General features: G+C 39.7%; 1 protein-coding gene across 2 annotated transcripts in view; it reads right to left on the bottom strand.

The window, feature by feature from the left end:
- Positions 1-5,749: 5,749 nt before the first annotated feature.
- The window catches only part of TAPT1 (transmembrane anterior posterior transformation 1), a 65,754-nt gene continuing 45,363 nt past the window's right edge, over positions 5,750-26,140 (bottom strand). For both annotated transcript variants that reach the window (XM_050792506.1, XM_050792507.1), the window contains 7 exons: positions 23,789-23,869; positions 20,367-20,476; positions 18,919-18,978; positions 18,455-18,523; positions 15,036-15,112; positions 11,022-11,182; positions 5,750-8,270 (listed from right to left, as the gene is read on the bottom strand). In XM_050792506.1, the coding sequence (XP_050648463.1) occupies positions 8,041-8,270; positions 11,022-11,182; positions 15,036-15,112; positions 18,455-18,523; positions 18,919-18,978; positions 20,367-20,476; positions 23,789-23,869 (788 nt within the window). In that variant the 3' untranslated portion in view covers positions 5,750-8,040. The remainder of the gene's footprint in view (positions 8,271-11,021; positions 11,183-15,035; positions 15,113-18,454; positions 18,524-18,918; positions 18,979-20,366; positions 20,477-23,788; positions 23,870-26,140) is intronic.

Genomic DNA, 26,140 nt, shown 5'->3' with positions numbered 1-26,140 from the left:
ATAATTGTCACTGCTTGAGCCAGGAAGCGGGCTACTCTCCCCAGTGTCCCCTCCTCAGCGCTGAACAGCAGTGCTGGAAGCCCTATGCTGGCCTACGGTGGGAAGTCCCATTTCCCAGCCCAGGCACTGCATCTGGACTCTCGGAAAACCAGGGCCTTGGTTTCCTGGTTGGCACAAGGATACCCCCATTCATACTGCGCCCACCTTGCAGGGTGGAATCAGAAGTCAAGGACAGAAAAGAATTATCTGTACGTGGTGGCACATGCCTGTAGTCCCTGATACTTGGGAGGCTGAGGTGGGAGGATCCTTTGAGACCAGGAGTTCAAGGCTGCAGTGGAGCTATGGTTGAGCCACTGCACTCCAGCCTGGGTGACAGTGAGACCACATCTGAAAAAAAAAAAAAAGAAAGAAAAAGTGCCAGGCATCACATAAATACACCTCACACTGTCATGATTCCTTAGTGAGAAAAAAGATGATTCAACAATATAAAATATAAACAGGATAACCAGAACAATCTATTCATAATCCAAATGCTAAAAATAACACTCAGCAAAGCCAATCTATGGAGAATTAGAATCACATGAGAGTATGGAAAATGTGAACTGAAAGGAGGGCAGAAGGAATGGAAATTCTGTTAAGTATGCATGCTTTTGTTAGAAAATGATTTAAGAAAAAGTATTTTGTAAGAGCTCTTGTGGAAGGCTGTCCTGAGGCCTACAGGCTGCATGTTGGTTACGAGCCAGCACTCTGGGATCAGAAGGAGCAGGGTTGAAATCCTGGCCCTGTTACTCCCTAGCTGGGTGACTTTGTTGAGAAAAGAGCCTCTTGAGCCTCAGTTTCCACATGTGTAAAATGAGGACTTTTTGGGGACATTGTGCAAATTAAATAAGGTAATGAATTAAAAGGGCCTTGTATGATGATTTGTAGTAGATGTTTAATAAGTATTGGTTTTAGGCTGGGCACAGTGGCTTATGCCTGTAATCCCAGCACTTTGGCTGAGGCAGGTGGATCACTTGAGGTCAGGCGTTCGAGACCAGCCTGGCCAACCCGGTGAAACCCTGTCTCTACTAAAAATACAAAAATTAGCCAGGCATGGTGACACGTGCCTGTAGTCCCAGCTACTTGATAGGCTGAGAAAGAAGAATTGCTTGAACCCAGGAAGCGGAGGTGGCAGCAAGCCGAGATTGCGCCACTGTGCTCCAGGTGACAGACTGAGACTTCTCAAGAAAAAAAAAGTATTGGTTTTAAAATTATTATTAATACTATAGCACTTATTTCAAGACAAAATTATTTGATAACTTCTTGGGAGTACAGGACAACAGAAGCCCCGGAACAGGGTTCAGATGCTTTGTTAGAGCTGCTTTAATGCTGAGAGATCCCATCATCCTAGGACCTAAGTCATTTTTGAACTAATCTTTGAAAGAGAAATGAACAGTGCATTTATATCCACAATAATTGCAAGGGAAAGTCACCTTATTTTCTACTGTGTTTTCAAGTAAAGATGGATAGAATCTGAACTTCAAAAAAATGTCATCTTGTCAACTGGAAACAATGTTTCCAGTTCTTAGTGCAGCCCCCTCACTGGGATAGTGGAACGGTTTCCTGCCGCTTGACAGGGGCTCACAGATGCTTCCAGCTGTTTCCCCCGGGCATCATTTCAGAGAGTAGCAGAACTGGAGGCCATTCATCACCATGATCATCCAATGAGAGACACAATTAGATAAAAATTGACTTTGCCTACTAGGTGGTGTCAGCATTGAAGAAACAAATGGGTAAAGCTAGGTTCAGAATCCCCTGTCCTGTGTCTGTGTCGCCAAAGGAGGTGTTAAGGTTCCTCCAAGAGGCTGCTGCTGCTTCGCCCTTCTGAGGTGGAGAAGAGCCAGACCAGGCTGGGGGCTCCTGGCCCTGCCCTGGCATGACCCCAGGCCTGCCTGAGCCTGGTTTATATCACAGAAACAGCCCTTTGCTAGCCTCTGATTTTATGCTAGTTGCCCTGCAACCCATTCTTCAGACAGCAGAAGACAGTAATATCCTAACTCCTTACCTCATCCTTGGACCAGTAGTATCCTAACTCCTCCAGTCCTGGGGCTTGGATGACCTGCACTTCCACTCCCAATCTGTTTTGTTTGTTTGTTTGTTTGTTTAGACAGAGCCTTTGTTTTCTGAGACAGAGTCTCGCTCTTGTCACCCACGCTAGAGTGCAGTGGCACGATCCAAGCTCACTGCAACCTCCGCCTCCCGGGTTCAAGCAATTTTCCTGCCTCAGCCTCCCGAGTAGCTGGGGTTACAGGTGTGCACCACCACACTGGGCTAATTTTCGTATTTTCAGTAGAGATGGGGTTTCACCATGTTAGCCCGGCTGGTCTTGAACTCCTGATCTCAAGTGATCCACGCACCTCGGCCTCTCAAAATGGTGGGCTTACAAGTGTGAGCCACGGCACCCAGCCAGGACAATCTGTTTCAACAGGCCCCAGGGCAAGTCTCCCCACTACAGTGTGAGAACCCTGGAAAGTCATCATCCTCTGGATTTCAGGGTGATGGGTCCAAAAACTCACCTCTACTTTTTCCAAAGATTGGAGAGACTAAAACAGGATCTGGGGGCCAGAAGTTCTCTAGCATATGACCATATTCTGTTTAAAATCCACGATTGCTGTCACTCACTCAAGGCCAGGCAGCTAGACAGAGGCAGAGCAGGCTAAGACCAGGGGCTTCTAGATCTTCCTGAAACCCCCGCAGCTCCTTCTACTGCACCTTCAGGGCTCCACCCCATCCCCTGGCAATAGTACCTTTCAGACGAGTCCTGCAGAGTTGGGGGAGGGAGAAAGGATATACAATCCACTAAGTGGTGTGATTCAGCACCAAAGCACTTTGCAGGGGTTTCAGTCTGTTTTCACTGAGCATCTCTGCTGATCTAGGAGTTGCTGGTGCAGCCAGCAAGGCAGGCACGGCCCTTCTCTTTAGAAGCTTATATTCCGGTAGAGGAAACAGATCATACAAATGTGAACAGGGCATTTCAGAAGGTGACCGGTGCTGTAGAGGTAACAAAGTAAGGTGATAGGGACATGATGCTTTCTTGAAACCACGTGGTCAGGGAAAGCCTCTAAAGGTGATATGCAAGCGGAGACCTGAACTAAGGGAAGGAACGTCATGTGGCAGAGGCCCTCAAGTTCAAAGCTACTGAAGTGAGAGGGAACAGAGTATCCTAGGAGCACAAAGAAGTTAATCAGGGTTGGGGGAATGAGGACATGGGGACTGCAATTAATATCTGTGAAATAAGTCTAACAAGCTTTTTATGCCTTTTCCTTGTTATACATTTCACTTATCTGGTTAAACCTGACATTATGGCAATTTCTAACCCTCCCAGTATTTACGTTCTTATGGTGACATATTAAAAATGGAATGAGAACGGGCTTATTGAAAATAATTGCAGTTTCAAAATAAACCATCCACTTCGAAGGTTATTCACGCTGCAAGAGCTTATTCATTCTGTAGTTCCTGAGCTAATACCTTTAAAAAAGAGGCCAAATGGGCCCTCAAGACCTCCTTTGGTTTCCTTATAAGCCAAAAACAAGAAACAAACAAAAAACAAGACACATAAAAGCAAAATATATTGTACTGATACCTACACCTTGTCATTAAATATCAAAAAAACCTCAAATACAACTTTACTACACTATGTATAACTGTGCCTTTTGCCAACTTGCTGATACATTTACTCTCTTTTCTTAATAAAATTTAGAACAGCAATGCCTTGTTTGCTCAGCACTGCTAAGCATTAGTTCTTCCCTATAAGCAAACTTTTCAGATAACTCAAGCTCCCTGAGAATGCCATTTTTTTCTGAACAACTTCCCCTCTCAATTGTACACACCTTAATTTGTATCAAACAAACACAATCCTTAATTGTATGTAATGAACACAATCTAAATCAGCCTAGATCTCAGGCTCTTACTGCACACCACACATCACACTGACCTGTAACACAGTTTATCAGCAATCACAGGCATGGCATAATTGACCTCAGGTATATTTTTATTGCTCTCTTAACTCCTTTTGCTTCTACTTCTCCTTGCTGTTAAGCTGTACTTACAATTTACTCTTTTACTATACACACTTTCCTGAGATAAAGGGCAAGAAATGTCTATTTGATAGAGTATATGGACAAATAGAACTTTGCCATTTATGAGCAAGTTTAATGTTTAGTTCAAGCAGCCAAGGGTGCTGGGAGTCTGACCTCTGAAAAAGTGGGGTGGAGTAATCTTTATCTTTTTCCATATAAATAATAAATAATGGGTATCCAGAGAGAGAATTTTCAGAAGAATGTGTTTTAGCAAGATAGGTCTAACTCCTTCCTCCTTTTGTGTAAAGATCTCTAAACAGTCCCTCTCAGATTTCCTAATGTACTAACGTGGGGCTAAACTTCATGAACAGAACCTCCAGGTTCAGTGGCTTAGAAACAATGGCATCTCAAAAGTTTCTCTCTTATGTATAGTCAAGCGGAATTTTCCAAGCTGACCAGCAACTCTGCTCCACAGCGGCATTCAGGGATCCAGGTTCCTTCTCTCTCAAGGCTCTGCCATGATGGGCACCTACTGGGACAAGGTCACTACCTTCTCTGGGTTCCACCTGTGGGAAGGGGACAGAGGAGGTGAGGGGGACTCACCCACGGTCTTAAGGGTCCTGGCCCAATAACGGCATACACCCTTCAGTTTACATCCCCTGGGGAGAATGAGTCAGCTGGCCAACAGGTAACGGCAAGGGGGCTGAAAAATGCAGTCCCCAGCAAGTAGCATGTGCCCAGCTACAACTCTACACAATGGAACAGGAGAGCGGATTTTGCTGGGTAACTAGCAGTCTTCAGGAGGAAAGTATTTTCTTATTTCTATTTTATAGAAGCACTGTAAAATTGCTATACAATTATCTTATTTCAAGTCAATCCAATAAGAAAAAAATCAGACTTACATAAACATTTTAAAGAACTATATTTTAGAGCTGAAATAAGCCTGAGAAATCATTTGGTCAGTGAACACCCTGTGACCAGCAGACATTATTTCATTGACTTGTTCCTATCAGTCTTCCACAGAAGAACAGGGACTTACCTTGTTCATTGCTGATCCCACCACTTAGAACAGTTTCCGACACATAGGAAGTGATTAACAAATCTTTGTTGATAAAAAATAGTTGAAATGAGAATATATAACAATGTAGAGATATTATTTTTTAAATTTATCTCCTCCTCTGCTGAGTTACCAGGAGTGGCAGGATATATTTTGATGGCCCAATTATAGCAAGTTTCTTTCACTTTATTTAAAATGAATATAAAGTCTAAATACAGGCCAAAGTCCACAAGAAAATCTGGACAAGTGTATCAATGACACTTGGTCTTTACACTTATTCTAAAGGAAAACCTAGTAAGGGTCTGGCCTAGGCTGTGCCTTCATTAGATTTTTTTAAAACCAAAGTACTGTCTTGAACTTGACTCCCAGATGTGAAAAATATTTTGTGTGACATTCAAACCACTTGTAAAATGTAAATACCTTCATTTGCTGAGAAATATTAAACGGTCTATAATCAAGGCCCAGCCTATTTTTTCCAAAGACAAAATTAAACATTTTGCCACCATTAAGACCAAAACAATAATTCAAATTAAGATAGCTCTACCACTTGTGAATTACAAATAAATTCTTATTATACAGTGGGAAATTCACTCTTCCAAATATAATAGTAAATATTAAAAGAAATTCAGTGACCTTTTTAAAAAAGATTACAAAATTGAATTTATTGAGTTTCACACAAGATGCACTTATAAAATTAGTACTGAATGCCATTATGACAGAAGAAATGAACATAATCCCGAACTCCCAACAGCATCTGCAAAGGAATGGAAATCTTCTGAAAATGACAGCACAGTAACAGAAAAATTCAAGCGGAACTGAAGATCTATCTAAACCATGTTCCTGCTCTGAAATCAGGGTTGTGTTTGGCAAAGCTTTCCCCAAACTATTCCATTCACCATGGCATTGTTCCTTTTGTTGGTAAAGGGAGATGGGAAAAAAATAATAATTCTAAAATGGGGCTCCACTAAAACACACACAAAGCAATTAAAAGCTTTTTCATTTTTAACTTAAATACTTCCTGGTTTCACAAAGGCATGTCCATACACTTTCCTCAACATTAATCTTCAGATTTCTTTAGTTAATACAAAACATTAAAATTCACTTACTTTTTTTGTATTTCAAATGAACAGGTCGGAATATTAAAGCTTGCTTTATATTTCATCCAAGAAACGGAAAAATCACCTAAAAATTGCCTTCTGCATATATACATGCCTGAAACATTTGCATGAGAGCTAAACTTCAAAATCAAAACATCAAAGGAAATAACAGTTAACAGGATCACCTTCTGGACAGTTCTGAAACCAGAAGTTGTAGAAGTTTTACAGAAATGCAAACGGGTTTATCAAGATAAAATGGGGTGGGAAATAACTTGACCTATGATGTAGGCCACAAACTAGTAATTAAGTGGAAACAGAATCTTATCTCAAAACCAAAAGCACTTTTTGGTTGCTGTTCCCAACAGCCATACACAGATGCCTCCCCACACTGACAGCCACCCATACGCCTCAAACACCCATTTACTTTCACACAAAATCCTCTCCAGACTGGGGCCTGCCCCACCCCCAGCACAGGCCCACCCTGACAGTCACATCCCCACAGACACACACCCACAGAACACACACCCTGCCCAGCACAGGCCCACCCTGACTGTTACATCCCCACAGACACACACCCACAGAACACACACCCTGCCCCAGCACAGGCCCACCCTGACTGTTACATCCCCACAGACACACACCCACAGAACACACACCCTGCCCCAGCACAGGCACACCCTGACAGTCACATCCCCACAGACACACACCCACAGAACACACACCCTGCCCCAGCACAGGCCCACCCTGACCGTCACATCCCCACAGACACACACCCACAGAACACACACCCTGCCCCAGCACAGGCACACCCGCTGTCCACCTAAACAGAAGGACTGATGCATTTGATAAGCCCAAGCAAGATGCTGCTGCCTAACACACTTGGAGCATTTACTTACAGTTAAAATTGACAGTTTTGAATTTTGTACACTGACAATTTTTCAGCCTGTTCAACACCAAATCCTTTTAGCTGTAATAATTTATGAAGCAATTAGTTTTAAAGCAAAACCAGTGAAGTATACCTTAAAGTTAACACTGCTCTGCTTCCTTGGTGTAAAAAGTGCCCTTTTGTAAGGGCATTTATATTTTATCCACCACAATTAAATGACATACAGCTCACATTTTGCTTTAAAGAGTAAACTGAAAAATTATGAAGGGTTTTTCCCAGTAATGCATAACCTTCATTAATTTTTAAAATAAATAAACTGGTTTAGCGTTTTTTGTTTTTGTTTTTGTTTACCCTACAAAATGCTACTATTCATTATGTCTTATTTAAGGTAGCCTTTTATTCTGATTAATCAAGATACATCTTTAAGGGTTATTCTGGTGGTAAGAACATTTATGTTGACTTATGTTTAATTTTTTTTAATGCTTTGGCAGATGTAGTAACATTTGAAAACTGTTTGTGAAAATAGTATGAGACTGGTAAGGTAATGTCATGGTAAAAGCTTCACAGTTTTCCAGGTATTTCCTTACACTGAAGAGGCCTTGAGGCAAATTCAACATTCTGGAAGCCCAGATTGACAAAGCAAAACAGATTTTGATGTTGCCTTGGTTGGGTCCTGGAAGTGACGCTGCTGCTTGGCCAGGCAGGAGGAAGTTTTATAATCCATCAAGCTTCCCAGAGAGTCAAGGCCGAGGTCGCTCCTGTCTTGTGATCTGACCCTCAGCCAGGCCACATTACTGGAAGAAAGATACTAAGATCTGCTTGCCAATAATAATTTAAGTTTTTAAATAAATATTTAAGTGCCATGTTTAGCATCTGTCTGTCCTGGCAACACAGCATTTGCTGCCCCAGGACCCAGCTTCGTCAGCACATGGAGCCACAGATTCAGTCAATTCGGTTTCCGCAAATTGTGAACCTGTCTATCTCTAACAAATCTTTCTTTGAGGATCTGTGTTTTAATTCAGAATTGTCCTGCGTTATGTCCTTCTCGTCACCATCTGGAGTTGTCAAAAACTGATCGGAGTTGCTTGTCACAAGTAATGGTATGATATTTTCCTTTTGATGAACAGGCTGATTGGTGACAGAGGCAGACAGGTTTTCTTCTGTGGAAAGGCCTGTGATAAAATAGGTCCGTTAAATTAGAGAAAGATTTTCCCCAATGTGCAATAAATAAAAACTTACCAATATAGTGGTGCTGAAAAAAGTGCCCATCATCCATGCTTTTAGATAAAGCAAATGATAACCAAATAGCATGTTGTATAAGCAGCCATCATTATAATAAAACTTAGAGGCCAATCATCTGTTTGTTCAATTTTATGGAAGGGTATATTACGTTGCTCGTATCACACAAACAATGCCATCACCCAACTGTAGAAAGATCACAACTCCTACAATACGGCTCCTCTCTATATAATCAAGACCTAACATGACTGTTGCCAGTCCTGAAAAATTAACATTTGCTCCAATACGGAACATCAGGGAGTGGGCCAAGAAGACTTTACTACATTCTACCTGTCATCTGCAGTCACTTCAGCTACAGTTGGTTTAGCATCATCATCTCTGGGAAGTACAAACCAGAGGTAAAAACAAACAAACAAACAAAACCCCCAGTGTTTATTTTAGGCCACAGAGATTTTGAAGCCTGGCTTTGGGGACAGCTGGGCTAGGGCCCGGAGCGACTCATCTGAATCATACATTCAATCCACGTAAGAACAGCTTCTTTGAGGCAAAAAAGACATACCATCAGCTGTACACATTTAAAATGTATAATCTGATGAGTTCTGACATGTGCATACACCTGGTCACACCACTGCCATGATGGAGGTAATGACACATCCAGCTCTCTTGCACTAATTTCCTCTCTCCTGCCCTCACCCCCAGGACTGCTGTCTTTTGTCTCCTTACAACGTGATGAATCTGATGCAGCCTCGAGAGACGGCCCCCTCCCGCTCTTCAGCTTGACTTCAACACCCTCCTGAATGGTCTCTAGTCTGTGTTCTCCTGACCTCCAAGACATTCTGTGCAAACACTCAGACCCTCGTCCTGAATGTACTTCTCATAACATGACCCCTGAGTCAATGGCCCTGCCCTGTAGTACATGCTTAAAGCTTTTATCCCCATTAGACTGGATCTTCCTTGAAAGCAAGACTGATGCTTACTAACTTCTTTTTATATTTTTTGTGGAGATGTGACTTACTAGGTTGCCCAGGCTGGTCTCGAACTCCTGGGCTCAAGCGCTACTTCTGCCTTAGCCTCCCAAAGTGCTGGGATTATTAAAGGCGTGTGCCACCATGCCTGGCCTAACTTCTTAACTAATATGCATAACAAGAGAACACATACAGGCCTCACTATGAATTACCTAGTTGGCTGAAAAAAATACAATCCTTATTACTAACAGTGTTCTTATAATGAAAACAATTATTTCTCAGTGATTATACACATTGTTATTTTACTTTATTTTTGCTTCCTGTTAAGTACACACGATGAGCACAGCCCCACTTTCAGGTAGGACTCCAGTCCAGCCCAAATCTCCTCTCCTCCCTCGTTCTGAAGCACACTCCACACTTGCCATATTGAGCTGCTAGTTCTCCAGATGCTTTTCCAGGCCTCCATGATCTAACTCATGCTGGCCCTTCTGGAATGCCCTTTCCACCAGCCTGCCCTAGGCCAGTTTCATCCTTCAAGCTTTTAGTTTAGAAGAACCCTCTCCTGTCCCTCCAAACCCTCTGCTCACCTATTTGGACCCCTGTAATTACATGAGGTCTTGAAGGACATCCTTTATTTATTTTTCTATCTTCAGCATCTCCTCTAATACCTGGCACACAATTGTTCCACACATTTAAAAATACATCATTTAAACTAAAAGTCATATGAACAAACACCTTTGTGAACAGGGAACTGCCACCTAACAACAAAAATTAAGTCAGTGTCCCAGTTCTTCCTCCAAATCTTCCAGCCCAGAAACCTTGGAATCATCCTGAACTCTCTTATTCTTCTCACACTGCGTAACTTCCTCATCAGCAAATACTTCACACAAACCTCCCAGGTCTATCCGGAACCTGGCCAGGTCTCCCTGCTCACACTGCCTACCCGGCTCCTGGCCAGGTAGCTGCCTCTCTGGTCCCACCCCTCTGGAGTTTATTTTCCACAAAGCTTGAGAATGATCCTTTTAAAATGTCAGCTGCTCCATGCCACTGCTCCGCTCAAAGCCCCACAACAGCCCCCTTCCACCTGGAGTCAAAGCCAAGGTCCTCGTAACAGCCTGCAGCCCTCCATGGCCCCCAAAACCCCCTCTCCAGTCCTTTTCCCTGGGAATGGGCCACTGCAGCCACCTTGCTTTTAATGTCCTTTGATGCACCAAGCCTCTTCCTGCTGGGCCTCTGACTGGGAGCTGCTCCTGGAAGGCTGGATGTGCCGTCCTCAGGCTCCAGGACTCTGTGCAGTGCCATCTCCTCACACTTGGGGGAGCATCCAACTCCCTGTTGTACTTCCCTTTCCCCGTCCTGCTTTGTTTTCTCCGCAGTTCCCCGTCACTTGACATAGTGCATATTTATTTCTCTCTACCCCTCTTCCCGACAATCTAGAACAAGCTCCACAGGAGCAGAGAATTGCCTTTCCACCCCACTGCTGTATCCACTGGAGCTGACGTGTCACAGGTGCTCAATACTGAACAGCGAATGAGTAAATGGAAAACTCAGAACACTGGGCCAGGTATATATGCGATGGGATCTAAAACACAACCATTAAAAGACCAAAAAACCTAGGCAAAGTGAAACCAATCTTTAAAGCGTTGCTTAACATTGATCGAACTGTGATTTAACTATTTGAAAATGATCCAGGGAAGTGAAGAAAGGGACCAAACCTACCTTGAGAGGGTTTACATTTGTTCTGTGATTTACTGGACGGCTTTCCTGGAGTGCAGGCTGGGGGAGGATTCGACAGCTTCTCTTCCATTTTGGCTTCTTTCACATACTGGCACGATTTCCCCAACAGCACAATGCTATTAAGTACTTTCAGGGATATCAACCTAAAAACAGAAACAAAACAAACCATATCCGTTGGAATTCATCTAAATCCCTGTGAATGCTCATGGCTAAGGAGAAGGCAGGGGGCATGGGATGGGGACAGGTCAGGGATTTCGAGGAATTTACACAAATCTTGAGTTTTCTGAGGCTTCTTTGCCACAAAGAAAAGCTTCGGAATTCCTTAGTGTTCTTTTTTTTTTTTTTTTTGAGACAAGAGTCTCACTCTGTCACCCAGGCTGGAGTGCAGTGGCGCAATCTCGGCTCACTGCAACCTCCGCCTCCCGGGTTCAAGCAATTCTTGGCCTCACCCTCCTGAGTAGCTGGGATTACAGGCATCCACCACCACACCCGGCTATTTTTGTATTTTTAGTAGAGACGGGGTTTCACCATGTTGGCCAGGGTGGTCTCGAACTCCTGACCTTGTGATCCACCTGCCTCAGCCTCCCAAAGTGCTGGGATTACAGATGTGAGCACCACGCCTGGCCTCCTTAGTTCTCTTATAAGAAATTATACGACTTAGAAATTTTTCCTGGTATTAAACATTTTAACATTTATTCTTTTATTATACAACAAATACATTTAGCACATGCAGATGAACAAAAAATAATAATAAAATTACACGATTCCACACCCTTATGATAATCACTGTGACATTTAGTATGTTATCTTTCAGTTGCTTTCTCTGAGTACGCCTCCATTTGTACTTTCTTGCTGTATAGAAACAGGGTCTATTTTACAAGGCAGTAGGCGAGGGGAGTCAGGAGACAGAGCATGGACTCTGGGGTGAAGTGTGTTGGTGTGGAGTCCTGAGTCCACTGCTTAGAACCTGTGTGCACCTGGGCAAGCTACTCAAGCAGCTAATCTGGAAAGGAGAGCACTCAGGTAAGGTGCTCAGAGCAGTGCCTGGCACACAGAAATGGCAAGCAATTTTGTTACTCTTGTTGTTATTTATATAACAATGTATCATGAATATTTTTCCATATCAGTTAATGTTCCTCAGTGACATTATTTTAAATGGCCTTATAACATCACTGTATGGGTTATCAAATAACCAAGCCCCAAACAACTCTTATTTCTGGATATTTAGATTATTTTCAATATTTTGCTTCTACTAAAAAGTTTCTGATTAAGAAAACATGTTAAATCTGTATTTCCTTAGGATACCTAGATACTTATGACTACAGAAATAAAATTTCTGTGTCAAAGAATGTGAATATTTTAAGGCATTCAATATAAATCTGGAAAAAATTATCGGAAGAAAAAAGTCTCGCATTAACTTCAATGCCAGTTTTACAGCCAGTGAAGAAGCTGGTTTTCTTTTTTTTTTCAAGAGACAGTCTTGCATTGTCACCCAGGCTGTGGTGCAGTGGCATGATCATGGCTCACTGCAGCCTTGAACTCCTGGGCTTAAGCAATCTCCCACCTCAGCCTCCTGTACAGCTGGGACCACAGGCATATGCCACCACACCCAGCTAATTTTCTTTTTTGTAGATCTGGGGTCTTGCTATGTTGCCCAGGTTGGTCTCAAACTCTTGGGCTCAAGCAATCCTCTCACCCCAGACTCCCAAAGTGCTGGGGCTACAGGCATGAGCCACCATGCCATTTTCTGCTCAGCTCCTTTCGTGGTCTCCCCTTCCCGGGCCCTCTGCCCCCATGACTGCCCATGGACTACTGTAGCTGCCTGGCGCCTGCTGTTCCTCCACCAGGCCTGTGTCCCTGTGCCCTTCTGCTAAGCCTATGCTTTTCCCAGGTGGCTGCACAGCTCCCTTCCTTACTGAAACACCAGCTGACCAGAGAGGCCTGCCCTGGCCACCCTCTCTAGGCAGGCTGCGTCTGCCTCTCCCATTCATCTCCTCATACTATTGTGCTTTTCTTCCTAACGATTCCTACCAACTGTCAATAGAGTGACTTGCTTTTCTAGTTGTTGTCTATTTGTTGTCTGGAATTTCTGTGACACCAAGGCAGGGCACTTGTCTGGCTTCTTTTTGGCCAAGCCCTAGACCAGCCCAGGCCCAGGCCCTGCTGCTGAGCAGCTGCTCCCTGAGGAGCGCTGAGCAGAGCAGTAATGGCGGAGGCTGGCAAGTCCTCCCACTTTAGCTGGCAAGAGTGAGTCTGGAGGGAAAGACGATAAACTGGGTGTAGTGGGGAAAAACCTCAGCATTTTATGTCAGGAGGCCCAACTGAATTCTGATTTTATTTTTTTTAACTGAAGACAGATTCTTGGGTTTGGTGCAGTTAATTGATAAAGAAGGCATGGACAAGGTAGTTTTGAGAAAGTTTCTGAAGGAGAAGAGGATAATTTAGGAATTATCCTGAGATGAGGATTAGAGTAGATGAATAAAGTAGAAAAGTGAGCAGATCTGTCTGGCTGTGCTATCCAGGTGCAGAAGTGAAGCAACATGGGGAGGGAGGCGACACTGGAGGCTGGGGGCACCGGTACCCTGAATTCTAAGTAACTCAAGATTAAAGTACATCCCCCTTGGTGAACTATGCACAGGCAACTGTAACTAAACAAAGGTTTTCAGATGTAGCATATACATGCTTCATTTCGTGATTATTATGTAAAAAATACTAGAATATTAGATTGTCAAACAATTATTCCCACTGAGATTACAGCAATACCACTTGGTAAGCACAGCACAATGTTAAAAACGTTGAGGTGCGGTGTGAGACTCTACATTAGAAAAGGAAGGTCTTAATGTTATTTAATGTCAAAAAATGAAAAGAGTTACCTTAATATAGTAAACTATTCATATACTCATTCAAACAAAAAATAGGCAATGCTGTACAGTGTGATCAGAACCTCACCCTCATGTGTGAAACACTGAAATGACCTACATGCAGCTCTGCAGGACACCGGCCTGAGCCAGGCACCGCAGGAGCTGGGAAGCAGGCCCATGACTCAGGATACTTGGTGGAGAGGTGGAAAGTGCAGACAGTAAGTGACTATTCCTATGCTACTTCAACAGAAGCTTCCTGAGCACGTGCCAGGTAGTGTGCTAAGCCCTGGGCAGGAAACAATGTGAAAAACACACTAAAAAAACCATGAAACTGGAACACTAAGCAAATCCACTGCTCAAACTGTGACTGCTATGCTTACCCTCCAACCTTTCTCCTCTGGAGGGTTAAAGTTCGACCTCTCTCAGACCACCCACCCCTCCCTGAGTGAAGCTCCTGACACACACCACCTAAGTGAGGGTGGAACAGGTTTCCCATTTCATTTTTCAGTAAGTTAACTGAATGCCAGGTCTGGTTACTTTATCATTGTTCACTTCTTGAGAAAAGTAACAATGGCAAAATCATCATTTTATATTGTTATTTTCTTCATACCATTTATTTCTATCTTAGTTAGTTGTTAATTTACTGTATGTCTCCCCCAACTAAAATGTAAGATCATGAGACCAACAAACCTGCAAGATGGATTCCACTGGTCACAGAAAACCTACGCTTGTGCATTACATTTGGTTTTATGTGATGCCCGCCTACAGCGTGCTGAACAATTCAATGTGGCAAACATACTGGAGGGTCAAAGATGTTTTTAAATATGAAAACATGTCTCAATGGCAGGCTTTTATTCATCAAAAAAATGTGAGTGAAACCTAAATCTTAAGCAAAAAGCGCTTTAAGATTTTGCTAAAAATTAAAATAAAATCTAAAGTACTATTAATACTACTACCAAATAGCAGTGTAGTTAATCTAACCAAGTTACAAATAAATACACTGGGAGGTATAGCTATTGAAAGGAAACCCCCAGCATAGATTGGGAGTAGTATGATTGAGATGCTATTAACTTCCATTACATCTTGCATTTATGCTTTACTATATAGCCAAAAACATATTCAAGAATAATCTTACCCAAAATAGAAGAGTATGACACAGGCATAAGACAGGATTCCTTGCACTTTAATTGAGCTTGTTACAACTCTGATGAGCTAGCCAGAAACAAACCAACAAAAACACACAAACAGAACACACAACCACAGAATTATTAGTTAATACTTAAAAAGATTTCACCATGCTGACTTTAACATTTTAGGCATAAATCTATGGCCTTTGTCTAAAAATCCAAGAAGGCAAATTTGTCGATTTGTATCAAAATCTGCCTGCTTGTGAAACCCGTGGTACATTTGGATTGGTTCAAGCAAATCTGGGATGTCTGTGGCTCGTGCAACAGTTTCACTCTTGTGGACTCTCTGAGGTCCGCCCTATACCTAGGTCATGAATGACACATGTACTTATACCTCATAGAGATGCAAAGCAGCTGATTTTTATAAAATATTATTCTGCAAAGTACAAATGATTTCATCTTGCTACATGTGTCCACACCAGAACTAGAATCATTGGGCGGGCGTTTCCTTATTCCTGTTCCCCCCCACCCCGGCCATGCCCCGTCCTTTCTTCTTTGACTCTTTTAAGAACCACCAGTAACTCACAGGGAACACAGGAAAAATGGAACCTTAAAAGTTTTGTATTTAGAAAAACTAAACACTATTAAAAAATTAATTAAACATTGAAACATTTCTCTCTTTTGGATAGTTACAGTTAAATACCCATTTTCTTACTTCTTTCACAGAAATAAAGGAATAACAGCGTTATCCTTGGAAGTCTGCTGAATAAATCTGGTGAAATCAGTTAAAGGAAAATGTCCACACATTATAAGTGCAGCTGTGCCCATATGTTAAAAGAGAAAGAGAGACTTAGGGAGAAGTGGTCTTATCTAGTAATGTCAAGTTATCAAATGTCTATTAGAGTATCTTAAATAAACATCACAGTACACATTTAAAAAGACATTTACAAATGCTTTTAATAAAAGAACAATTGGGAAGAGGTGTGGCAATGGATTGTCATATGTTCAATAAACTCTAACTATGAGAAAAGTGACAATGGAAGCCCTCAACTGTGTCACTGTCTCTAACAGGGTAATGTCTACTGTATAGGCATTTGTGACTGAAGTTAACACAACTCTAGGATTTTATTCATTAATATGAAAGGCAAACCAATGATCACATTTAAGGCTTAAATACACCCTTATCTAGCATATTATCAGTTAACTTTTACTCAGTCTAATTTCCATGAGACTTTAATACACAATTTTTCTTTTTTCAGATATAAAATCATTTTAGGACCTAACGTAACGCTTAGAAGAAAAAATTGCCATCCTTGTACCTTAATTAAAGAATTAACTTGTCACAGAGGCCTTGGTATATTTCTCAAGGCTCCTGGATGCTTGCCAAAGCTGTGGCACACAACGAAGCTCTGTGAGCAAAGTGCTGTGGAAGGAAGCCCACTAGATCTCTGCCTAACTATACAACCCCCTTTCAGCACACTGGAGGTGTTCCAAAAGTGTTTTGTCAATTATTAATTATTCATAAATATTTTGCTATAACAGCCATAAACACTCATTTAAAGAATAAAACAAAGACTGAAGAAAAATTTTTAAATACTGAATCAAAAAAGTTCATACTAATTATGAATTTTCTGACAAGTTACTAGACAAATAAGTCAATTATTAGTTGGCAAAGCAGGATCATATTTAAATCCAATCATTTGACCAATCCTTACCAAAAAAAAAAAAAAATCAGGCCATGTAGGTTTATCCCTATACTTGTACGTTTCATATTTCTAGTTGTAGTAAACAAATGCAGAAATATTTAATATTCTATTTTATCAATCTCTTAAGCCCTTAACAAACAATTTTATTATTTGGAAGCCTCCATTTTTCTGAAATTCTAGTTCCTTTTCCCAAGCAAAAGAAAGCTATATTATTATGTAATAAGCAAGCTATTAATATAATTAAAAATGTTTTAAAAATTAAACATTTTTAATTATATTAAAAATTAATGTGGTTATCTGTAAAATCACACTGAAATTTAAATAGCATTAAGCCTATTAATCATCTGTCATCTAAAAAAAGTCAAGGAAGCTGGTCTAAAATATAGCTGGTATGATCTTCCCTTTCTTTACACACTTCTTAGTTGATCTGCATGAGACTGCAGCTATAGAAATCTAGATATCCTCTGGCAAAAAAGACAGTTGCGTTTTTTTTGTTTTTTTTGAGACAGAGTGTTGCTCGTCGCCTGGGCTGGACAGCAGTGATGCGATCTTGGCTTACTGCAACCTTCCCTCCCAGGTTCAAGTGATTCTCCTGCCTCAGCCTCCGAAGTAGCTGAGATTACAGGCGCCCACTACAGGCACCCACCACCACGCCCAGTTAATTTTTGTATTTTTAGCAGAGATAGGGTTTCACCAAGTTAGCCAGGCTGGTCTCAAACTCCTGACCTCAGGTGATCTCCCCGCCTCACCTTCCCAAAGTGCTGGGATTACAGGCATGAGCCACTGTGCCTGGCTGGTTGCATCTGTTTTGATGTTAGAATAGATAGTCAAGAAAGAACATAATCAAATACAAGTGCAGCCAGCAAATATTTTTCTTTTTTTCTTTTTTTTTGCCTCAGCCTCCTGAGTAGCTAGCACTACAAGTGCACGCCACTAAGCCAGGCTAAACAAATCCTCTTAATTAACATTATTATAGCCTAATGTTGCTAGAAACTATTTGCAAGCCTGTTCTGGGCAATTCATTAAAATATTCCAAGTTGATGACTTGTTGAGGGTTGATTTAGTAAGTTTCAGTAGTATTTTTGAAAAAAATACTATTTCTTGAGTATAAGAGCAGGAATTTTCATTGCAAAAAGTCTGGACAATTTTTTAAAAGTATTAATTACCACTGATAGAGAATATGTCTTCATTTGGGCACACCATAATTTATTTAACCTATTTTGCTTGCTTCTAAAGTTTATTACAAATGTCATTGAAATGCAAAGCTGTGCCCACAAATCACTGTGTGTCTTTTATAACTATTTCCTTAGGATAATTTCTAGAAATGAAATAACTGAATTAAAGCATGATACTGTCACATTGCCTTGTAGAAAAATACTGGATTAATTTATACTCCCACCAACACGTGTTACAGTGGCCACGTTAATGCCCATGCTCAGGTATTTCCATTAAAAAATATTTTTACTAAATGAATAAGCAAAACAGAGTGTTCTCATTGTTAGGAAAGCCATTTACATAAAACAGCTTAGCGTCACTTATCTATTGGATGGCTCAACCAATAGATATTTGGATATATAAGCTATTGCTATAATTTAAAACAAAATTTTCTTCCAAGTTATTTACCCTTAATTTTTATTTCAAGTCCTTTTGAAAATAATCCATTTATTAATATTCTATAATGATGGCTTTGTTACAAAAAACATTAAAAAGTATGCACTTACTAAAACAGCTAGTGGGAGAGGAATAAAGCCCATCCTCCGTGCTACAGAGTCGCTGTAATCAGTGTATGCCTGAACAGAGAGGAGCAAAAGATTCAGATTTATGGGATTTAAACAGCATTTTAAAAGTACTATTCACTTATTAGCAGCAAATGTTCTAACCAGGTGAGGCTATGGAGCAAGAACAGAATGTGGCACTTATAAAATGACGTGCAAATCCAAATGTTCACAAGTCTTAAATACAAAGCTGAATAACTTAAAATGCTGCAAAGAGCATACACTACTTAATGTTAAATATTACTATTATTCTTAATCTGTAAATGTTTATTTAGTGTTAAGAACAGAGATAAGTAGGCAGTTTATGTAGCTTTCCTTTAGTTAATATTTCATGCTAAATTAAGCATTATTCAGTTAATTTCAGACTATGCCTTTGTTAATTTTGGATTATGCCCTTGATAAATGCTCACATTTTTCTGTCGGCTGCTAACAAGGTCAAAAGCAAGACTGGCTCTATATTCACTGTAGACCTAAAGACAAATAAGAATGAAATATTAAGTAATATAGTAAAAATATATCATGCAGAAAGACTTAGATTTTATTAATGAAAACGTTTAATAATTAACCAGGAACAAGTGCTAATAACCAAGCAGACATCTGGGCATAATTTCCCTATTTGTTTTCCTACAGTAAAGGTAAAAAGTAACCTTAATTCCCGTGAACTCTTAACATTCATAGATCTTTTAAAAGTTTTTCTTTAAAGGGGAATAAATATCCAATGACTATGATCCTGAGAGTTTGGAATTTGGGGAAGAGTGACTATTTTAAGTAGTGTAATGTATATAAAATAATTTTGAAATTTTAAATTAAATGAATAGTTTTAAAAAATTACTGTTTATCTAACCATAATAATGCCTTCTGAGAAAAATGAATGCTGAAAAAGACATAAAACTAAGTTAGGGAACACAGTAAATATGAAGGCACTTGTGAATGACTATTTCCACTAAAAATTGCACAAGTGTCTCAATCAAGCCTATTAATTTTGACTTCAGATGTTAAATAAATGATCCTATGAAAAGGGAATCATTCTGCATTGAGAAAGTTGAGAAAGTAAATGGTGAAATTACTTTATCAGTGCTTTACAAAAATGTACAAAACTATTTACTTTAAGTATATTAAAACATTCAGAAACTCATAATCAAATCACAGCTGTTGCAACTGCATTTTATTTTAAATAACTGCCTTTTGAAATAAAACAAATATTACTGTGAGACTGTTATTAAAAGTACCACCCAGTAAAATCTAGAAAACTGTGGAGCTATTATTTATTTTGGGACTGAGGCAGGAATGAGAAATACATTAGGAAACCTTCTTATGTTTTATGTGCAATAAATCTATAGCCACATATCTATTTCTAGAAATTATCCAGAACATCTGATTAAAACATAAAACAAATATCCCAAAGTTTAACTACTTTCACCAGAAAAACGTAAGGCTCTCGTCTTCTAAAACTTACCAGGAACCTATTCATAATTGTGGAAAAAAATCAATTTTTAAATACAAAATATTTTAAAAACCTAGCCAGAGAGAAAAGTTTTGATGGTCTAAGTTTTAAAATAGAAACAATGTGATTTTAAAGTCTTTAAACAGATTATGACAGTGTTAACTGATCAGAATGATTTTGAGTTAGTGACACTGTGACTTCGACTACAGGCTGGTCTATACTTCTACCCCAAGATATGGAATTAGCATTGCCTAATATTAAAACAGAATACTTTCGATAGTGTAATAATTTTTAGAAATTTAAAATTACAATTCTGACTTTAAAGTATTAATAAACTCCTATTATTCTACAACTTTTAAAAATTAAGCAACAGAAGTAAACTTTAAATATTAAAGTGTATGTCAAAATACATACATCTGCAGTAATGTCATTGAATTTGGTGATAAAGGCATGTTTTACAATATCCACGGCAATTTCTGATGCAATTACCATACAGACATCTGGAAACAACACCCAGAGATGATCTATAAATAGAAAAGAGAAAAACAATGAAATATCTTAATATGAACAGAATCCATATCACAGGCTACCAGAGAAATATGAAATATCTAGAACAAAACTGTATTTTCAGTAAATGATGAACTAGTATTCAATTATAACCTTTACCAAAAGAGCTATACTGTATCAAGTTAAAGGATACTTCATTCAATAAATATTTGTTCAGGCCTGGCACAGTGGCTCACACCTGTAATCCCAGCATGTTGGATCACCTGAGGTCAGGAGTTTGAGACCAGCCTGGCCAAAATGGCAAAACCCCGTCTCTACTAAAAATACAAAAATTAGCCAGGAGTAGTGGCGTGCACCTGTAGTCCTGCCTACTTGGGAGGCTGAGGTAGGAGAATTGCTTGGAACCGGGAGGTGGAGGTTGCAGAGAGCTGAGGTGGCGCTACTGCGCTCCAGCCTGGGCGACAGAGCAAGAACAACAAAAACCCAAATATTTATTCATTACTTTCTAAGTGCCAAGAAGTGCTTTACATGCAGGCTCCGGGGGTTTAGCAGAGAGCCTCTGCCTTTACGAAGCCTACGTGCTGACATGCTGATGGGATGACTAGATTAACCAGGTTCCTTAGAAAATCCTTTAATTCCAGAGCTGCCTCAACGTGACAGTAAATAGCTAGAAGAGATGTGCTATAGTCTTTGCAGATGAGCAATCTTCTCCTTCTTTGATCACTACAACTTAAAGATATTGATCAATCCTTTGTTTCACTGTCATGCAGATGTTAACCTGATAAATTTGCTCACCATTATCACATTTAAATGTCTATTCAAGTAAGACCTAGTGTTAGATAGATAAATAGGGTAACTGTAGTTTGCAATAACCTACTGTGCATTTCAAAATAAGTAGAAGAAAAGAATTTCACCAGTTCTAACAAAAAGACAAATATTTAAGATAATGGATATCCCAAGTACACTGATTTGATCTTCACAAAGTATACAAATACATTAAATTATCACTTGCACACCCAAACTATGAAAATTACGCATCAATTAAAAAAATTTTTAATGCCAATTCAGTATCAGGTACCTGATAAAACACACCCACAGACAACCTGCTAAGAACTTGGAAAAGAATGTAAGAGTGGGATACAGCAAGAAAAAGATAGGGAGAAACACTGACAAGGACCCATAGCAACTCAAGACCCAGGTAGCCGGAGGATGGGATGGAGACCCACACAGCTGGGCTATCCTGGCTGACAGTGTAGGCAGCTTCTGTGAGTCTGGCATTACGTCAAGTTTTGGAAATCAAGGGACCTCTTTCTCTGATAAGCTCTGCTACTAACTGCTATATGACCTTGGGCAAGTTTTTTTTTGAATCAACATCACTGGCAAAGGGCAAGTTTCTTAATTAGCTAAATTCCAGCTTCCTCAACCATAAGGTAAGGATAGTAAGTGTCTACACTTAATTATTATGAGAACTAAACGAGATAATGGTGCACAGCAATATTCCTAGCATACAAAATGGCTAGTGCTGTTTTTATATTCCTCATGACCCTGAGAACTTAGAGCAACGTTCCATAAATGGCACTTCGTTGGTTTTTTTTTTTTAAAAGAAATTTTAATAAACCTAAAAAAAAGAGTGAAAATGGTGAATTCATCAATAAAAGCAAGTGTTCCTTTTATCGTATTATCTGCCATAGCAGTAATAAAGGAGGCAAGATAATTTATTAAAAGTCACAGTATAAATGAGAATGACTTCAAATATCCAGCTGTCTAGGAGGCATAAAGACTGTTTGTCTTTTGTTTTAACCACTCAGCTTTGGGAATTGCTGATCCTACATGTACTCTACTGGAACCAGTGACACATACCCACTCTGCCCTTCATGGACACCCTGTTAGGTGACTTAGTTATAAAGAAATATACCACCATTCACTGAAAAAAATCTGGGTACTCAATGAATCTAGCTGTGTGTGTGGAGGAAGAGGCTTTTCTACCACAAGCCAGGTAGCCTACCTACTCCAGCTGCTGTCAGATATCATTTAATCTTATGGTTTCTCTACGAAAAAAACTTCTGAAAATGTATCTCCAAGAGCATATCTCTCATTTTATATGTTTTTGATTTTTCAGTTACTTGAAAATTACCAATGAATTAAAATAAATTAGTAACTTAATAAATGCCTATAACATATATAATATTGGGAGTAATAAATGAAATCTAAAACATGGTCTCATCCTTTAAGAATGAGATTCCAACAAAAACATCAGATATTCAAACAAAAACTCTAAATTACTTGAGATACCTGAGAAATTGATCATTTCCCACTTAGCTCACTTCAGCATTATAATTACCCATTTCCCCTTAATTAGCCTGTAAGTCCTACAAATGTCTTAGTATTTTCTACATTTGCCACAGTGCCTGCCCTTGTGCCTAGAAACTAGCATATGCTCAGTGAATGTCTGCTAACTGAATGGATAATGAAAATTCATGGAATGTTGACAATTTCCTGTCAGCCTGAATTTAGAGATACACCTAAGTTGCAAAACTTCCACCTTACTTTATATTTAATTTATCCCTACTTAAAATGCTAATCAATGGGTAAAAGATAAATGTTAGGGAAGAGCAAAGGTTCTTCTGGTCAACCCCTAAGATGAAAATGATCTTTCTGGATTTAGGTAACTAAAGCACACTACAGTTAAAAATAGAGAGGCTCAGAACTGCCGGGTATAACAGGGTGCACTCACCTACTGAGTATACAGCTCCAGAGACACGGAGGGGTTTATAGAAAATGACAGCATCCCACCACACCACAGAAAACATACCCAATCCATTCTACTGAAACAGGTACTGTCATGTGTCGCTCAGCAACAGGGACGCATTCTAAGAAATGTGTTTTTAGTCAATTTTGTCATTGTGTGAACATCATAGAGGGTACTTACATAAACTTAGATGGTATAATCACACACCCAGACTATATGGTATAACCTACTGCTCCTAGGCTACAAACCTGTACAGCACATTATCATTCTGAATATTGCAGGCAACCGTGACACAATGGTAAGTGTATCCAAACATGTCTAAACACAGAAAAGCACACTAGGAGACTAGGTGACAGGAATTTTTCACGTCCATTAGAAACTATGGGATCACCATTGTATATGTGGTCTATTGTTGACTGAAATGTCATTATGTGACAGATGATTGTTTCTCCAACACCTAAACAGTAAAACAGCCAAAGTCTTTTGAAGCTTTCTGCAATATTCATTTTATTCCGTGTAAAAGAATGATTTTGGCTTAGAAGGAAAATTATAAGACATTGTTTTGTTAAGAGTGAGTTACCTGGATTCCAAGAAAACTGTTCCATGTTTCTTAGACACACTATTAGTAAAAGCACATAATTTGTGAATCGTTCCTTAATATCTAAAAGAAAAAAAAATCAACATATAAGTACTGTAGTGTATATAAACAACACAATAAAGTACATATAGGAAACAATTCTTTTAGCCAGAACATGATGAAATTATTAGACAATGTATAAATGTCCATAAATATACAACTTTATATATATATGTGTGTATATATATGTGTGCATATATATATATAGGTTGGTGTTATCTTGGTAAGTCACTGACTTCTTTTGCCAACATAATTCTAGTATGGAAATTCCAGTTTTCTATAAACTTCAAGAAGTATTCAAACCATCAAACTGCTCAGACTGGGTCATTAGATTCCTCCAATGATCTTTGGGGACATATGACAACTGTTTCCATTTTACAGAAGAAAAAATAGAAGCAAAGAGTAAAATGAAAGACTTTGGGTAATAAAATTCCTGTATAAAATCCCAGACTACTTCCAATCTGGTAAATAGTACACAATTACTGAACTTATGAGTCCTTTAGCTGAGAGAATCCTGCTATTACAATAGCATTTCTTGGGGTGTAGGTAAAACTTGAGGGAAAATAACCCCAAATTGGGCTTCATAATATTTACTATAAACTAATAACTATGTGCTGAGATTAGGTGGAATGAATTTAATAAAATCAAATCACTGAATTATTGCTAAAGGCCAGTGTACACATTTCACTTTTTAAGCTGTTAACTTTCTCATAGCCTAAGATACTATGTAATCAAGAAATGGGATGAAATAAATTTGTCTGCAGTTAAGAGTGGCACACCCATGTATGTGTGTCTGTGTAACAGTGGGGGCTGTGACTAGAAACAATCACTCATATAACAACCCAACTCAAAAGTTTTTTTACAGTCTGTTGTCATTTCCCTACTTTCCCAATGCCTCAGTAATCGCAAGCCTCACCCATATCATTCAGCCATGGCACGCCTCCTATAAGTGCTCTGAATTTCAATTTCATCCTGATGTAATTCACAGGACTGTCTTTGCTTCTCTTTTTTTACTTCCACCTTTCCTCACTATTCTCTAGCAATGTGATTAAAAACGTTTATTCCACAGCAAAACCTCCTTCTCTATAAGCGAGTTGGCCTTTACTCTCTGTACCTTCCCTACATCCTTAAGCTCTTCCAGTCAGTTGCTGGTACCTTCTTTTTCAGGGTAGCTCAGCTCCTTATTAGTGATGGGTCTGAGCTGTGCCTTCGCTCCCTCAAAGCCCAGTGGGCACTACTTGCTTCCTACTTCCAAAGCTGAAGCACCATTCATTATGCAGTACCGCATTTTGGAGTGTGAGCTCAGGGCACAGTAAGTCTCAAGGTACCAAGCACTGAGATGCCTCCTTAGGAGGCAGGGCACCTCCGGAGCAAGTCCACGCGGAGTTTTCAGGCGCACCTGTTTTGATTCGTTCTAGATCACATGTTTAATTTATTCTGTGACATCAAAAGAGGATACAGGTTAAAGGAAACTAAGAAAAGTCTGCCCTAGAATAAGTTCCATCAAAGTCTGACACAAAATATATTCTTTGTTACTATAGCTAACTGTGGATCTTAATTCGTGGGGTTAAATTTGCCAATGTATCTTTAATTGGAATTCTGTAGAATTATTCACCAAGCTGTACCTATATGTGTGCTAAGTCCTTTCTAATTTCCATAAATGAATTTAACAATGAAACGTATTTATTTTTGATACTTCCCAAACATGAATATGTAATATAGACTTGTTTCATTACAGAATTATATGAAAATAAATGACCTTGAGAAATTTAAAACACTATTTGAAATGAGCCAAAGTAACTTTTCTAAACTCTAATACAACAAAGCGAAACTACCGTAGAATTAATCTAGCTGTATTTGATTTTTGGGCACATGGCAGCTGCAAGTATAGAGAAAATCTGCAATAATTTCATTTCTAAGGATACTGATGAAAGGGGAAAAACCTATCTCATTAAACGTATATTTAAGGCAAAACAGATTTTATTTTTTCTTTTTTATGATTTCTTATTTTTTTGAGACAAGAGTCTTGCTGTGTCTCCCAGGCTGGAGTGCAGTGGCACGATCTCGGCTCACTGCAGCCTCTACCTCCCGGGTTCAAGCGATTCTTCTACCTCAGCCTCCGGAGTAGCTGGGATTACGGGCATGCGCCACCATGCCTGGCTAATTTTTGTATTTTTAGTAGACAGGGTTCCACCGTGTTGGCCAGGCTGGTTTCCAGTTCCTGATCTCAGGTGATCCGCCCGCCTTGGCCTCCCAAAGTACTGGGATTACAGGTGTGAGCCACTGTGCCCAGCC

The sequence above is a fragment of the Macaca thibetana genome, chromosome 5, assembly GCF_024542745.1.
Source record: "Macaca thibetana thibetana isolate TM-01 chromosome 5, ASM2454274v1, whole genome shotgun sequence".
NCBI lineage: Eukaryota > Metazoa > Chordata > Mammalia > Primates > Cercopithecidae > Macaca > Macaca thibetana.
The sequence above is the reverse complement of the archived record's forward strand: the minus strand, read 5'-3'. Positions and strand labels throughout refer to the sequence as shown.